The sequence below is a fragment of the Sebastes fasciatus genome, chromosome 16 (genome assembly GCF_043250625.1).
Source record: "Sebastes fasciatus isolate fSebFas1 chromosome 16, fSebFas1.pri, whole genome shotgun sequence".
Lineage (NCBI taxonomy): Eukaryota > Metazoa > Chordata > Actinopteri > Perciformes > Sebastidae > Sebastes > Sebastes fasciatus.
Window position 1 is genome coordinate 5,160,305 of NC_133810.1, and position 17,052 is coordinate 5,177,356.

Sequence of the window (17,052 nt, forward strand, 5' to 3'; positions counted from 1 at the left end):
ATAAAGACTGGAAAGAGAGCGAAACTGCAAGCCTTGCTTTGTCCAAAGGTAAAAATCCTCCCACTAGTACCTATAAAACTCATTTAATTAACATGTTATTCCTTTAAATTAAAGGTTTGAATAGTTATGAATGCTTTGCAGATAAAGTTACTACGAGGAACTTTAATTTTATGTTGATTTTGGCGGTCCCTGTGGACAAAAGTGGTAGTGTTTCCGAGCACCAGACTCCCTTTAATAAACCTCTAATTTTACCGCAGCAGGGTCTGACAGTCTGCCCCGCTCAGTCCTGGTTCTGGTTCTCCCGTGCCTCCCTTCCCTCCAGCGGGTCCAGCAATACGGCCTGGGCCTCCAGCAGCGTGGCGTCGGTGTTGGCCCCCAGCGGAGCGGCAAAGCGAAGGGAATCAGACTCAATGACGAGCTTTATGACTGTTTCATGCAGTTAAAAGTTCCTCACAGTAACTTCAAAGTAAATCATGTTAATCTTTAATAATCTTAAAGTTTGTGGCAATCCATCAATAATGATATCCCTCTTCTACCTCAAGTTGGCTATAAAACACTATTGATATACCGTTGGGACAACACTGATGGAGGGATTAGTTTCCTGCCCCAGATAGTCCTCTTAACACTGACCTGGCCTCAGACTCTCAACCCCCTGTTTGTTGGTTTTAGCTGGGTAGATTGTGAGAAGGGGCCACTGTGTCGGGGACTTTGGCAGAGTTTACTTTGCTGGATTTATTTTCACCCTCTAGAAGAAACTGTTGTCAGAGAGCATCTGAGCCAGTTCCTTCTCGCTGCGTTTGATGTGAAAATAACAGAGCTGTGCCACCGCTCGTGATGCCGCCACGTCTCCGGTGACCTTGGAAAGAGAGTTTCTCAACAGAAATATCTCAGTCACAGTCGATGGCTGTTGCCTTTTTTGGAGACATGCAGCTTCCAGTTCACAGTCCTCCTCATACAGTATATGAAATACCAGTTTCTGTAAGTCCACTAGTTTGTTTGTGCTTTAAACCTGCATTCAAGCTGTAAGCACGTCATTGGCATATGAACACCTAATGTAGAAGATTTTTCTGGAAAAAATGGGAATAGAGTTGTGCTTTTATTTAATTTTTTTCTTATTGTTTTGTATTATTTTAATAACAATAATACATTTTTAAAAATAAAATAAAAAATAAAAAATAAATAAATTGTGATGATAATAACAGCAATAATGACAAACTAAACAGCAATAGTAATATTACTCATAACATTATTGAAAATAGCCGTAATGATAATAATAATAATGACTAAAAGGACATGTTATAGTAGCTGAAGTGGTGACACGAGGCCAAGAAATAAATAAATAATAAATTATGGCATTATAGTAACACATGTTGCTTTTTAACGTAAATTAACTGATAAATCTGATATAGTGATATCGGATCAGTGCATACTCGCCGATACCCGGTCCAGCATTTTAGGCTGTATTGTTTCAGATACTGGTGGCAGTACAGGAACAACTCAGTTTTGTTTTGATCCCTCTCGCTCGCTCTACCACTCATCTGCAAACCATCATTGATAAAATCTCTTAGTTTCCTTCATCACTGTCCTGTAGGCAAACTATGAAACCATGTGAGTCCATGTGAAGCTCTAGACCTCCTGTAACCAAGACACTAAATGAACCAAATACAAAGACCAGAAATACAGAAAGGTTGGACCTTAAGAATAAACTGGTCATTTGAAGACATAATAGCACCACTAAAAACCTGTTTGTGCTCATAGAAAACACCTTAAATGTGTGCTCTTAAAGGTAGAACATGACGCTTTGGTTGTGGATTTCCTTTATGTGTAAAAGGAAACGTTTGAAGTTCGACCCCATCCAGCTGTTAGCGTCCGTGCCGCTCGGCCTCACACAGCTGCCGAAGACAACAACAACACAGTATCAGCCCTCGATAAGCCCAATTTAAAACGAAAAGAACAAGATGATTGCCACTGTGGATCCTAAATAGGGCGAGTTAAAGAGGCCAGAGAAAGAGGTGAGTGTGTAACAGAAGTAGAGAGAGATGGGGGGGATAATTGGGGGGAGGAAGAGGAGGAGGAGGAGGGCCGGGAGGAAGCTGTGGAGGTTTCATTGTGCAGAGCTAATGAATAGTGGGATTCAGATGGCGGTGGGAGGTGGCCAAGCACAATAGTGAAAGTAAGGGCTGTGTTTCCAGTCTTCCTTCTGCCGAGGATCCTTTTGCCCTCTCTTTCCTGTTGCCTCGGCAACCCAAAATCATGGGTTGGCTCAGGTTTGGGTCTGCTGGCCAGGATCACATGATGCACTGGCTGATCCTGTGCTTCCATTACAAAAAAAAACATAAGTGTATGTTTTTATGTCTGTCACTGTTGCATTTAGGTGCACAGCTGTTGCGATATCAGATTTTCACTACAGCATGACTGCGGCTAAAAGAATTCAATATAAAATAACAATATTATCGTGATATAATTCATTTTTAACTTTGGTTATTGTACGTTTTGTCTTCTTTTTTTGCAAATGAATTACACTCAAAATAGTTGGTAGTAAAGTGTAGGGAGGTGGAGAGATGGTCTGTAACCTTGACTGTATATATATATATAAAATAATTTAAGAGGCGCTGGATTATTTACCTAATATTGTCATGTGTGCATTATTAACATGATATCACTATTTCACTTTTTAAATATCACGGTTACCGTCAATACCGGTATATCGCGACACCCCTATAGTCATGCCTGAATATTTAGATGATTTCCACAGTGTGGATGAGACGCGAGATTTCAGTTAGAGACTTTAAAAACACACATTTAGGAAAAGATGTGCGCTGCTGAAAGGCTCGTAGTTTTTATTTAAACAGTTATTTGTGTTATAAAAACCCTCTGTGGTCGGTCAGACCGCGTTGGAGGTGCTAGTGTTAAAGGTAATTTTAATAAATATCAAACTGAATTTGGATCAGGACCTTTGAAGGTTTCTTAGACACCTTTCCCAACCATGTCTGGTGCTTTGGCTGATGTGATTCCAGCTGCAGATGTGGGTCAAACACACAGTGACTTATGGCTGATGGTGATGCTGTTTGTCAGTTTGCCCTGGGCGACATTCATTTAACACAGATTACAGATCAATGAGGGACCGGAGTACTCCCATTTTCTAATTGTCAATATCTTTCAGTCAGTCGATATATGTGATGTTTAACAGCAAAGAACAAACATTTACCGGATTTTAGACAAACGCAAACTCATTTTAAAATGTTTCTCTCCTAAAGTCTGCAGCAAAAAACAACCAGTTCCCCCCAAATAAGCATCCACTGGAAGCAGCACATTCCTCAAAACTTCCAAACTGTATCATCAAGTTAAAACCCCTTTGAAGTTGTGCCCGTTTGTGCCGAATGCATCTCACATCACAACATATGGGAGCAATTGAGGCGTAAAGCACAAGCACTGAGGCCCACAGAGCCCCGGGCCCTCCGTCAGTCAGGCAGGGTGTCGGTGAGACAGCGCCGGCACCAACCATCCCTACAGATAAACACAGACTTTTACTGGCAGCGCCATGCACTAGACCGCGCACTAGACCGCGCACTAATGGTGCCCTGCTCAGTTTACAGACTGTTGCAGAAAAAACCCAACAACAACAACAGAGCTCATCTATGTGTGAAACAGGGCGATATCAGAGGGCAGCATGGCAGGGTTAATCACCGGCACATCACTGATACCGTCTCTCTGACCCACTTTTCAGGAGGCATTAGAGGAACTCTGTTGTGCTGGATGCTGCCACACAAGCAGTTTTTTTTTTTTTTTTTGCCAGCATGACACAATCAAACGGGATGAGTAATGTGACAGCGATTCTGCTGGACTGTATGATCTCACAATGCATGCACTGTTCACAGCTTGACCCTCCATTGAAGAGCTTAGAGAATGTGATCACAATAAGAAGTACTGATGCACGTTTCATTAGTAACGTTCATGTTACCTGCTTGTGTTGCTGTTATATGAACACGTTTCCTGCTCTATAATAAATAATGTTTGTCTTCTTCTCCAGATGCTCCTCTCAAGCCCACCACACCAACTAAAATCTCTGAAGAGGGCGACGAAGTGTTGGGGGATTACACAGTGGGCGAACAGGTCTGGGTCAATGGCGTCAAACTGGGATCTATCGCCTACCTAGGGGAGACCCAGTTCGCCCCGGGACAGTGGGCAGGCGTGATACTGAATGACCTAGTTGGCAAGAACGACGGGTCAGTGGGCGGCGTGCGCTACTTCGAGTGCCAGCCCCTCCAGGGCATCTTCACGCGACCCTCGAAGCTCACCCGACAGCCGGTCGGAGAGGGAAGCGACAGCCTCTCCTGTGAGTCGCTCTCTGCCCTGAATCTGTCTCATCAGAGCGGCAATGGCGCCGCCCCTGGCCAGCGGGTGGTGATGCCGCTGAGAGAGGGCCTGCTCAACAGCACTGTGAAGACGGGCAACGAGTCGGGGTCCAACATGTCCGACAGCGGCTCGGTTAAGAAAGGAGGGGATAAGGATCTTCGAGTTGGAGATCGAGTTTTGGTGAGTAATTTTGGTGTTGGATGACGAGTGTCTTGTTAGACAGAGTTCCCTCTAGGGACGAACTTTTGCAGAGTCTGGCCCTGATCAGACAGAGTGCGATTTACAGGTGGAAAACCTGAGGTGCACCACACTATTGCCCAGTCAGACTGAGCGTTTTTTGCTGTTTGCTTTATCTTTTTGTTTTATATGTCGCTAGACAAAGACCCAATGAGTGCTAACGTTACCTTATCACAAACCATGAACTGTACACAACCCAAATAGTTCATAGTAAAGTTTAAAGTGGCAGTAGGCAGTATATTTTTGGCATCATTGGGCAAAAGATTCCATAATAACCTTTAAGCATATTGTAATTCAAGTGTTCTGAGAGATACTTCTGAACCTCCTCACGGCTCTGTTTTCAGGCTTTAGAAAATCTAGCCCGTGACAGGAGACTTTGGCCAATCACAGATCATTTCAGAGAGAGAGAGCGTTCATTTTACAGCTAAACAGTACACTACGAGATGTTTTCTGAAAACATTTGAGGAGAGAAATAGGCATTATAGTAACAGAATATTTGCAGGTCTTAAGGCCGCTATGGAGGACAACACTGGGCTGAAGGAGCCTTTCAGGTCCTTGAAAAGTAGTCCCAGGACTAAAACTACCAGGAACTTCTTGGTGGAAACCCGGCTTAAATGTGCTTATCGTGGGCAGGTTTGTGGGGGTTAACCAGGCTAGCTGTTTCCCCCCGTTTCCAGTCTTTATACTAAGCTAAGCTAACCGTCTGCCAGCTGTAGTCTTATACTTAACAGACACGAGAGTGGTATTGATCTTCTCGTCGAGTCTCCGCCAGAAAGCAAATGATTGACTACATCATTTCACAAGCCATGCCGATCTGCCAATTACAATTTAACATGTTTAAATTTTCTGTAAATATTATATTAATAACATAATCCATGGGAGCTGAAAGTAATTAGAAGAGACAGTTTTATGAAGCCTTTCTGCAGTGTAATGTGAAGCACGGTTGATCCTCCCTCAGGAGAATTCTGCTTATCACTAGAATTCATCCATCGGACCTTTATTAGTCCACCCTTCCCCGATAAAAGATGGTCAACATGTCGATTAGATAGCATGTCAAAGTAAACCTTACATTCTGCGTATTTCCTTATTGACCTCTGTTGGTGTATATGATGTTCGCTGCATGGACTTATTGGTCCTGGGTCACATTGCTTTCCATTTACTGATGGGCACAGGGGATAGTTACATCAGTTTGAACCGGGGAGCCGGAGAAGCCTTCCTCCTGGTCAATATTGTAAATCACTCCGGATTACTTTCAGCACTTAAGAGAGGAGAGACCAGTGCTGACACATTGATCAGTGAGGCCATCTATCTCCTAAGCCTCTCCCTGTAATCTATCTTACTGTGATGGCTCAGACGTGTCACGCCATCCTCGATCTGACCTGCAGCTGGAAATAAAACACTGCCGCAAAAATTAGCGTGAAACTCAGATTACAGATCGTGGACCTAAAGCAAAGATTATTTTCCTCCACTTGGTGTTGAATAATGTGATAGTAGCGAGGACACATTGATTACGTTTATATTCACACTGAATATTCCGCTGTAATTCGGAAAATGTGAAAAGGTTTTTTACAGCAGTTTGTGACACACGACCTCTTGCCTGTTTACGTCCAGCTCTGTGCGTTGAACACAAACCAACTAGCCGACAGTTTTCAGAGATGCATGCCCAAAAGAAAAGAAGGAGAAAACACACCTACTATTAAACATGATGAAAGACTTTGATATCAACAGGTTTTTGGATATGCACAAATATCACAACGCCAACCTTTTCAAGAAGGTGATTGAAGGAATGAAAGAGGGAGGCTGTGTTTGCACGGTCCAACAGGTCCACTAATATTCCTGTTAACATGCAGCCGTGCGTACTCTGATTAACGTAACCGGTGGAGTACACAGCCTCCCTCTTTCATTCCTTCGGCGTGGCAATATTTGTGCACATCCAAAAATGTATTGATATCCAGGTCTTTCATAATGTTTAAAGGGGACAGTTTGTAGGATTTGGTGGCATCTAGTATTGTGGTTGCAGATTGCAACCAACCGAGTACCCCTCTGCCCACTCCGCCCTTTCAAAGACTGCGGTAACGTGAGCCGCAGAGTGCAAAACCGTGGTAACGCTGTTCACCTCGCTCAGAAGCCAGCCATACCATAATAACACTACTTTAGGAGCAACGGAGGTCAGACGGCGGCTGGCGGTACCACAGTTTTGCACTCTGCGGCTCACAAAAATGTGTTATTATTAAAACTGTAGAATTATTATACACGATACACTACATTATTATACACTAATGATAATATAGTTATGAATATTATATTACATTTCTGCTTTTAGATCCTCAGAAATGCTGCACACTGTTCCTTTAATAGTAGGTATGCTTCTCCTTCTATTCTTTTGAACATGCATCTCTGCAAACTGTCGGCTAGTTGGTTTGTGTTCAACACACAGAGCTGGAGGTAAACAGACGAGAAGCTGTGTGACGCAAACTGCTGTAATACCCCCAACTGAGACTCATGTAGTGAATGTGCTGTATACACCAATTCCGAATACATAAAACCTAATTCAGAATATCCAAACAGAATATGTTGTTTACGTGACCCGTATCATATTTCCGAATAACAGTGGAATATTCAACAAACGTAGTCAGTGCTTTCTCACACATTCAGTTGAACTGGAGGCATCTCTGCGTGGTCCAGCTCTCTTGCAGAGGAGTAATCTTGAACTAAGGTCAAACTTTGCCGCTGTTTGTGTAAATAGCAGCCATCTAGAGATCGCCTAAAGAGGATGTTACTCAGAATATTTAAAAAAGAAAAAGAACTGCAGAAATGTTTCCCAACAGAGAGACAACCTCAGAGGCTAAACACATGATGACTGTGTCCATTTGCCTTGGCACAGACATGTTTCTCCTCTGCTGGTTTTAGTGTTTAACCAGTGGCCGTCTCTGCTGCTGGAGAGTTTGGTAAAGGTTAAATGGGTTGTTCTCTTTCAGCGATGCGATGTGGCTGCTGTTAGTTTGGATAGTTTGATAGCCGCTCACACGGCCGCTAGTCGATGAAATCGTACCTTAACACAAACATAACATGGAAAACTTTATTAAACAGGATAAAAGAATAAATGTTCCTTTTCCAAATTGAATTCCATGTGGTATGAGGCGTGTAAAGAACAACCAAGCAAGATTTGACTGGCTGATACTGTTTCATTACATGCACATTCACTTATGGGGCTTTTCCATCGGCACTTTTGGCCACGCGGAGTCAAACCATGTCGCGCTGATTTGCGTTTCCATTACCAGTTTAAATGTGCCGAGATGGGTCGAGCCACGACTGAGATGGACCATCTCCGGAGGCTTTGCCGCTTCATAATAAAAGCTTTTAGTTAACAAAATAAAGGGAGACGTTTATTGTGAAGAATGAATGAATGTCTGTACCATAGACTGTATCTGAAGTGGACGTAGTAACCGTGACATTTTGAAGCCTTGAGTTTTGCCATCTTGGCTGTCGCTATCTTGGTTTTTGGCCATTGTCTTTGTCCATGTTTGTCTTTTGCAACCAGAGGTGACAGGAGAGGGTGGAGCTAAGTACAACCAAACGCTGAATAAGAGATTTTTAGGCGAACGAAAGGTTATGATTAACTTTCATGAACTGAAAACACACTGTGAAAGAGTTAAAGATGTAAGACGAAAAACATGGACAACTCCCAGACCGGACAACGCCGTGGTAGCGATCTGTCAATCACAAGGTAGCCCCGCCCTAAAGCATCCCCTGCTTTATGGTCTATTTGACTCTAAATGGGACCATAATTTACTAAATGAACATCATGCTGTATTGAAGAAGACTTGAAACTAGCGATTGAGACCATAAACTCATGTTTACAATGTTTACTGAGGTAATAAATCAAGTGAGAAGTAGGCTCATTTTCTCATAGACTTCTATACAATCAGACTTCTTGGAGTCGCCCCCTGCTGGCTGTTAGAAATAATGCAGGTTTAAGGCACTTCAGCATTGGCTTCACTTCTCAGACCTGGAGGTTGCCGCCTGATCTGTACCAATTATTTTACAGATCCATCAAGTAGATGTTGAGACGCTTCATAGACTCATGAATGTCTGTACAGCATTTTATAGCAATCCATCCAATAGATATTTCAGTCTGGACCAAAGTGTTGGACCGACCGACCAACAGACCGACAACCCTAGAGCCACGCCGTTAGCGTGGCTACAAACACACCATCACAATATGAAGTATTCATGCAAAGTTTCCATTTGGGGTGAACCAAGGATTACGTCTGAGGAGTTTATATTCGGTAGAGATATTCACAGCCAAAGATACCCCGAAGATTAGACGCTTGAGGTGGGGATTTAGCTCTCGTCTCGTCGCACCACTTCTTGAGTACAGCTTTTTACATGAGACTGGCAATAACTGGAGCCAAGATGTGGCTTGTGCTGACTGGCTGTCTTTGCACTGCTGGCAATTTGACACTGAGTCACTGAGACATCACACAGTCATGCTGACAGAAAAACCATCTCAGTTTAATGTCTTGTGACACCACGGTGATTCTTGCCACGTTTTTTCTTCTTCTGTTTTCCTCAGTGGTTTATAGGAGATGGACAGAGTCAGAGGGGTGGAATACTAATTTGACAATAGAGAGATGAAGAGTGACTCGCCACGCCCTTTTTTGTTTGTCTTTGTGTTCACTTCCATCAGCTACTAAACCCAGTAGTGAGTAGTATGTATTTATATATGGGATTTTTTTTGGAAGATCATGTTTCTGAAATGTTAAAGGAATGCTTCACCCACAAAATGACTACTTGTATATCAATTACTCACCCTGTGTTACCTTGAATTGTTGAAGAAAACTCTGTTTTTCTCTCATTTCGCCACGGCAAACGGAGAATCAAAACACGGAGAAATGTCTTGATGAACTAAAGTAAATGGGGGCCGCATTTAACAACAGCAAAATGATATCAAAACATCTGTTTACTAACTATCACACAACTGGTGCAGTATAATCCAAGCCTCATTTATCACATGCAAGTGTTTTAAATAGTAAGGTTTTAGTGAAGATGCATGTGTTTGGGAAGAAGTGAGCGTCCGACTGGATTAATGAGACTTGGATTATACTTGGAGAATCGGAGCAGCAGGGGCGGTATTGCATTCGCTTTACCGCACCGTTGTGACGAAAAGAGAGCTGAGCCGGAAGGCAAAGCTCTCGATCTACCGTTCAATCTTCGTTCCTACTCTCACCTATGGTCATGAGGGTTGGGTCATGACCGAAAGAACGAGGTCGCGGGTGCAAGCGGCCGAAATGGGTTTCCTCAGGAGGGTGGCTGGCGTCTCCCTTAGAGATAGGGTAAGAAGCTCAGTCATCCGTGAGGGACTCGGAGTAGAGTCCTTGCTCCTTTGCGTCGAAAGGAGCCAGTTGAGGTGGTTCGGGCATCTAGCACGGATGCCTCCTGGGCGCCTCCCGTGTTCCAGGCACGACCAGCTGGGAGGAGACCACGGGGAAGACCCAGGACTAGATGGAGAGATTATATCTCTACTCTGGCCTGGGAACGCCTCGGGATCCCCCAGTCAGAGCTGGTTAATGTGGCCCGGGAAAGGGAAGTTTGGGGTCCCCTGCTGGAGCTGTTGCCCCCGCGACCCGATCCCGGATAAGCGGTTGAAGATGGATGGATGGATGGATGGATTATACTGAAGCCGTTATAGCGCTGTCTTCAAAGCCACCAGACTCCATTCACAAAAACAGTCATCTTACCTCACAGAACATGGGAGTATACATACAACCCCCACTGCTAACGGCTGAGTGGATGTTTCCATTTGTAAAAAGCACGCAGATGGACCCGCCCTTTAATGATGGCATATTAAGGTTTATAAGGACAAGTCATGATTACAAGCTGTGATTATTCCTCCACAACCACGTTAACTGTCTTTATCTCTGCATGTAGTTTTCATGATAGAAAGTGTAACAGACAGACTTCTCTGTTGTAGGTTGGAGGCTCTAAGATGGGAGTCATACGCTACATGGGAGAGACGGACTTCGCCAAGGGTGAATGGTGTGGGGTCGAGCTCGATGAGCCCCTGGGGAAGAATGATGGTGCTGTGGCTGGTACAAGGTATACACACACAACCACACATTATGTCTGCTTCAAGCTTCAAGCTCCCCAAATTCCTCTGCTTTTTCCCCTGAAGGGAAACTGAGGGGAAGACTGTGGCTCCATCTGTTCATCTGATTGTTCTTTGTTCTTTTGTCCATTAAATTACACTAAACTGACCCACTAGCCCAGAGCAGGTCGGCACCGCTGGTTGTTTTTAGGGTAGCCTTGAGTCATGTCCAGTCCAGATCCAGAAGCACACATTTGTTTACAATTAAGATTTACTCTAAGATTTAGCCTTATTTGTAACCTCTTATTCCAGTATAATTCCCAAATAGTTTTGATTTGCAGAGGCCTTATTCATGACCTCTTAACTACGTTCACAATATCAAAGATAGATGTAGAAAACTAAATAAAAAACACATGTAAAACTTCACACATGTTCTGTTAAAAGAAAAAGAAAAAACTGTAGTTAAAGTTAAAAAATAAAACACAAATGTCAGTGTAAGCACCGAATAATAAACTTATTTGAATCCCCAAACTAAACACAAAGGGACAACACTATAAAAAGTGATTTTGTGTTGGTAAAATCCCCAACCTCCTGCCTCTCTTCCTGCAGATACTTTCAGTGTCTTCACAAGTTCGGCCTGTTCGCTCCGATCCACAAGGTGATCCGCATCGGCTTCCCCTCCACCAGCCCGGCCAAGGCCAAGAAGAGCAAGCGGATGGCCATGGGGGTTTCCTCTCTGGTCCACAGCCCCAGCAGCTCCTCCATCAGTTCAGTCAGCTCGGTGGCCTCCTCCGTGGGCGGACGACCGAGCCGAACTGGACTGGTAAGACGACGGCAGTGAGCCTCAAATACAAACTGAATTGTTTGACAGTTTGGGAAATACGCTTACTCGCTTTCTTGCAGAGAGTTGGATGAGAAGATTGTCATGGCGGTCAGATAAATATGAGCCACCTCATACACTTTGACATGAGGCCAGGAGGATCGAACCGCCAACCTTGTGATTAGTAGACGACCCGCTCAGCCTGAGCCGCCCAAATATTTACTCTACAGACACGAGAATGGTATCAATCTGCTCATCTAACTCTCGACATGAAAGCAGATAAGCATATCGTTATTTCCCAAAATGATTCCTTTTAAGTAAACTTTCTAAAGTGCCATTCAGATCCAGTTACAAGGTGCAATACCATAAAATACAGCAATCATTTCAGGGAATGGAAAAACAAAATACATCCGTAGCTTGAAATGACAAATGAGGCATGATAAAATATAATAAATATAGTAAGAAAAATCTTTATAACCTTGAATATATTTTTTATATTATTAGTTTATTTTATGTATTTTCTTAATATTATTTATTTTCAAAAAAAAATCTTGAGCAGAATTAATAATAAATACTTTTCAATTTATTATGATTTTCCTTTATCAAGTAAAGTAAAAGAATAATGTAAAAGCCTTTCAATTTCCAATCCTTTGAATACCAACGATGCTCACTAATCTCTTTTACAATAATAATAATAATAATAATAATACAAGAAATGCAGCTCAAATTGCATTTTAATAATTAATAATAATAAATTAAATAATGTAATAATCATAAAAACATATTAAAACATTGAGATGGAAAATAATACAAGAAATAAAAGTTAAAATAGAATAAATATGATATATAATATATAATGGAAGATAAAATCCATTGAATAATAATACATTAGAATAAAAACTGAATTCATAGAATGCATTAATCAAATAAAATACATACAAAGTGCAAAAAAATGAAAATCAGGCCTGAGCTAGTAACAATTATTATTATTGTTATAATGTTAATGCTATAAAACATCCATCACAGTGTCGGATTACAGTTAAATGTCGTGAAATATTCCGTCTGCAGATTGAAACATCGGGTTGATGAGAGGGTTCATTGTTTCCGCTGAGCAGTTAATAATTAGCATGTTGTTGCTGTGCAGCGTGAAACTCACAGTCACTGACTTTGCGTTTTTGTTGCAGCCTCTGAAAGAGAGCTCGCTCCGCCACGCTGTGTCTTTAAGACCAGTAACCTCAGGAATGGTTGGCAGTAAGACTGAAATGAATGGGACATCAGGGTATCTCACATTGATTTTTTAGCTGCTGGTTTCAGGCCAGATCCTGGATGGAGAACCTGCCCTTTACTTTCCTTAATTGTTGGCAGCAGAGTCAGACAGCGCTGAGAGCAGACGCTCTCAATTAGCTGCACAGAAAATGTTCTGACTCACCGTCATTCCTAAAGATCTTTGGTGTACCACAGTTCATGATGTTAAATGGTAGGAAAGAACACTCTTAGAATTAAAGGTGCTAACGAGAACCATTGCTGTGCGGCGGCAATAGAAATGCTCCCAATCTGGCATTTAGCACCTTTAAGTACTCATATCGGTACTCCGTATCGGCACGTACCCAAAGTACTTGTACTTGGTCGTCATGCTTTCAACAATCCTTGAAAAAACCTTTTCTTCAAAAAAGGGTTCTTCCGAAGCAAACGGTTCTGGGTAGAACCTCAACCCTTCAGGAAGAACCCCTTTGCAGCTCTTATTTCTAAGAGTGTCGGCTCTATTCCTAATTTATAGGTACACAAAATGAGGTTTGGATAAGAATCTTATGCCTCATATTTAGTCAGTAACTGCATTAATAGCAGTGAAATATTAATAATGTTCATCAGAGTATGAATTACTTCCCTGCAGTCCTTCAGTACATAACAGAGGTGCATCATTCAGTATGTATCTGACATTATGTTGAAGCATTTCAGCTGTTTATTCAAAGTTTCTGTATCAGAAATGCTGCAGAAAAATACAAATGAGTATAACGATAATGCACAGTATAACTAACAACTACTTTGGCTTTCGACCAGCAAGTCTTTGTTGAAGAAAAAGACATTATCAGTATTATTCTGTTAATATAAGATAAAGTCTATTGTAATGATCTCATAGGTCAGGCAGGAATCCTTTCAAAGAGCTCCCTCTAGTGGTTAAAAGAAATGTTGCATCATTTAACACTTATGCTTATAAATATATAAATATTCCCTCAGTGGATGACCAATGCTTTTTAAAGGCTGAAACATATTTATTGTTGAAGCCTCTACGGTTCATTTCAGTGTTTATCTAAGACCTCTTGTCATGGGAAAGCTACTCGTACAGAAGTATTTATACTTTTTTTGTATCTCATGACAGTGAATTAAGTCTTCATCCATTCCTTTCGCTCACGTTTTTATGTCCTTTCTCTTTCTCAGCTGACGGAGACGTCGTCGCGCTACGCCCGTAAGATCTCGGGCACCACGGCGCTCCAGGAAGCCCTGAAGGAGAAGCAGCAGCACATCGAGCAGCTGCTGGCCGAGAGGGACCTGGAGCGAGCCGACATGGCCAGGGCCAACAGCCGCATCTGTGAGGTGGAGAAGGAGCTGAACGTCCTCAAGGTGCAGCACATGCAGGTACCAACACATGTTATAAATAAATGACATTTCTGTTGTTCAGCTTAAAACAATCCTAACAACTCCATGCTTTCTTCTTCTTATCCACAGTACGTAACAGAGAATGAGAACAACCTCCAGCAAGTCCAAACCCTGTTGGCCAGCACACAGAAAGATAAACTGGAACTGGCCAATCAGCTCGAAGAAGAGAAAAGGTAATCTCAGAGTTTCTCTCTCTCATCTAACAGTGTTGGTACCTAAATATTAGATTTGGGCCTTCACAAACAAATATATATGTTTGTATAAGCATCAGGTAAAGACATGGTAGTCCTGTGCTGCTGCACAAGGAGTCAAGTCTTAGTTTTTGATCATTCTTAGTGATTTGAATACTGCGCAGCTGCAAGTCCACATCTGTAGGACATTTCCATGCTGCGTGCCACGTCTCAAACACCTTTTTTTTTTTACAGGAAAGTGGAGGACCTCCAGTTCAGAGTAGAGGAGGAATCCATCACCAAAGGAGACCTGGAGGTATTTATCAGCATTATTAATACCTATAAACTCTATCAATAATAGAATATACAGTATGTGCTTCCACATGCTAAAATACCAGTGTATCCTTTAATTTCATAGAAGAAAGATTTATGGAGGGGTTTATACATGCAGAGAAGATCATGATGTCTTGGATGCACAAAAGCAAATGTTTGCACCTCAACTTTTTCACATGCAAACATATTAAATCGGTTTATAATGAGTGGATGATGTGGATTTGAACCCCTCTCAACGTTTGATTGACAGCTCCCCCCCAGTCACTAAACGCCGCCTGCTGCGTACCCCAGCTATACAGACACTAGACAAAATGCGAGGATTTAAAAAAAAAACAACATGAACTTGCACCTCGTTTTTAAAGCCATGCAGAAAAGTCTTAAATCCATTAGATAAGGTACACTACCTGTCCTCTCTCCTGAAAGAAGCTGAATGGAAGGTAAATACAATTTGTTCACTTTTGAATATGCTCTTGGCTGTCCCTGCATTTAGCACAGATTTTTTTTAAACTTTAATACAACTGCACTTACCTTCTTATAATCTGAACTGAGAAATGACATGATCAACTTTGAGACTTAACAGTTTAATGATATGTAAACTATGTGAATATTCAGAACATCATTAGACCAGTTTTACTCTGGTTACCTAAACAGTACAGACTGAAACGTCTCCAGCAGAGTCGTCCCTTAAACTGCAAAATGAACTTCACCTCCGAACCTGAAGTTTCTCTGACCTAAATCTCCTCGACTCTCCTCCTCATATGATCGACTCGTACCAGAGTCTGCCCCTCTGTTGTTCTGATCTCTATCATTCCCCCTTGGATCTGTATTTCTTCTTCTTTTCTATCAGTCTGTTGTTCCTCCCTGTCTTTCTCTTTGTCTCTCACTCTCTCTCTCTCTGTAGACTCAGAGGAAATTGGAGCGCGCCCACATTCGTCAGCTCGAGCAGAGTCTGCTCCTCGAAAAGTCGAGAGCAGAGGTGCTTCAGAAAGACTTAGAGAAGAGGAGGGTAAAACGCACGAGCCCTCTGCCTGTAGCCTGTTATCGGCGTGCTTCTGCAACCTGTTTGCTCATTTGTTGATAGAAACATAGAAGATTTATGAATGATCCTTTATGAATGATCATTTCAAATCAATACACATATATTATGTGTATATTGGTCAATCTGAGCAGTAATCTCAGTCTGTAGTTCTTAAAAGAGAGTTAGTTTTGGTCCTTTTTTACTTGGGATTTGTTGAAATAAGAAAAATATACAATACTTCCAGCCGTATCTTTTAAAACATATGTCATGTAAAGCATTTGTATGCTCCATGCACTGTTTTTTTTAATAAAATCATTAGACAAACTAGAAGGGCACTTGTAGAGCGCAGACCTCCGCCAAGGCCGCTTCCAGAAGTGAAAAACAATGTGTGTATCCGCCCTGTGATTCGGATCCGCTCCCAAATTTAAAGGGATAGTCCGGGTGTTTCTCGGTGGGGTTGTATGAGATACTTCTCCATAGTCAGTGTATAATCTACAGTATAAGGCAGTCGGCACGCTCCCAGTTTGGAGAAACAGACAGGAGTAGCCCTGACCTTGCCGTCAGACAGCTATGCAGTCCATGTTTCCATCTACACTGACAATGGAGAAGTACCTCATACATCCACACTACAAAACACCCGACCTCTCCCTTTTAATAGTAGTTTTACCATAATCCCTCTGACAAACTAACCAACAAGCCGAACCGTCCTTGGCGGAGGTAAAAAGCCTGAATGTCAGTAATCAGTCCAGATATCCAGCAGAGAATGATGCAAAAACCACATAAACAAATACGCAGACTGACTTCATCTGCTCCGTCCTCTCCTTCATCCCCTTCATCTCCTCCATCCCCTTCATCACATCATGAATCACAGTGATAACGTTCCTCCCTGTTGACCCAGAGCTTCCCTCCTGAGACATCCATCAGCTGCTTCAGCTCCACACATGTCTTCTGTTTCAGTCGCTGCTGTTCATCGTTTAAATCATGATTTATCTTTTTTTTTATTTAAAGGTTGCTCCTTTTGGATCAGTTGCCAGCTGCGTTAATAACATCTTTCTGGAGAACGTGGAGTGGATGAATCTCCCCGAGCTCCACGCTAATGTTTTGAGCAGTTATGTAATTAGTAACACATGAGAAATTGTTAAATTGTTAATGGGATTCATCAGCGGTTCTTAGATGAACGTTTCAAGACAAATCACGGCGCTGATGCCCATTTACCGAGTGTAGCAAAGGATGTCCTTTACACCCTCTTCAATAATAGACAACGGTATCACAACCGTACAAGCTTGTTCTTTCGATTTCCAGGCATCAAAAGATAACAAAACACTTTGAAACGCTGGATTCCTACATTATATGCAGTAAGGTCTGCTTCTGCCAA

General features: G+C 42.2%; 1 protein-coding gene and 1 long non-coding RNA gene across 6 annotated transcripts in view; one reads left to right on the forward strand and one right to left on the reverse strand.

Moving 5' to 3' along the window:
• The window catches only part of LOC141752250 (uncharacterized), a 423,479-nt gene that overhangs the window by 185,774 nt on the left and 220,653 nt on the right, over window positions 1–17,052 (reverse strand). The window lies entirely within an intron of this gene.
• clip2 (CAP-GLY domain containing linker protein 2) overlaps window positions 1–17,052 on the forward strand; it is a 41,709-nt gene that overhangs the window by 8,340 nt on the left and 16,317 nt on the right. For 2 of the 5 annotated variants that reach the window (XM_074609984.1, XM_074609985.1), the window contains exons 3-9: window positions 4,031–4,536; window positions 10,568–10,692; window positions 11,291–11,504; window positions 13,938–14,135; window positions 14,226–14,329; window positions 14,582–14,642; window positions 15,561–15,665. In XM_074609984.1, the coding sequence (XP_074466085.1) occupies window positions 4,031–4,536; window positions 10,568–10,692; window positions 11,291–11,504; window positions 13,938–14,135; window positions 14,226–14,329; window positions 14,582–14,642; window positions 15,561–15,665 (1,313 nt within the window). The remainder of the gene's footprint in view (window positions 1–4,030; window positions 4,537–10,567; window positions 10,693–11,290; window positions 11,505–13,937; window positions 14,136–14,225; window positions 14,330–14,581; window positions 14,643–15,560; window positions 15,666–17,052) is intronic. The other 3 variants (XM_074609988.1, XM_074609989.1, XM_074609986.1) reach the window with 2 other exon arrangements.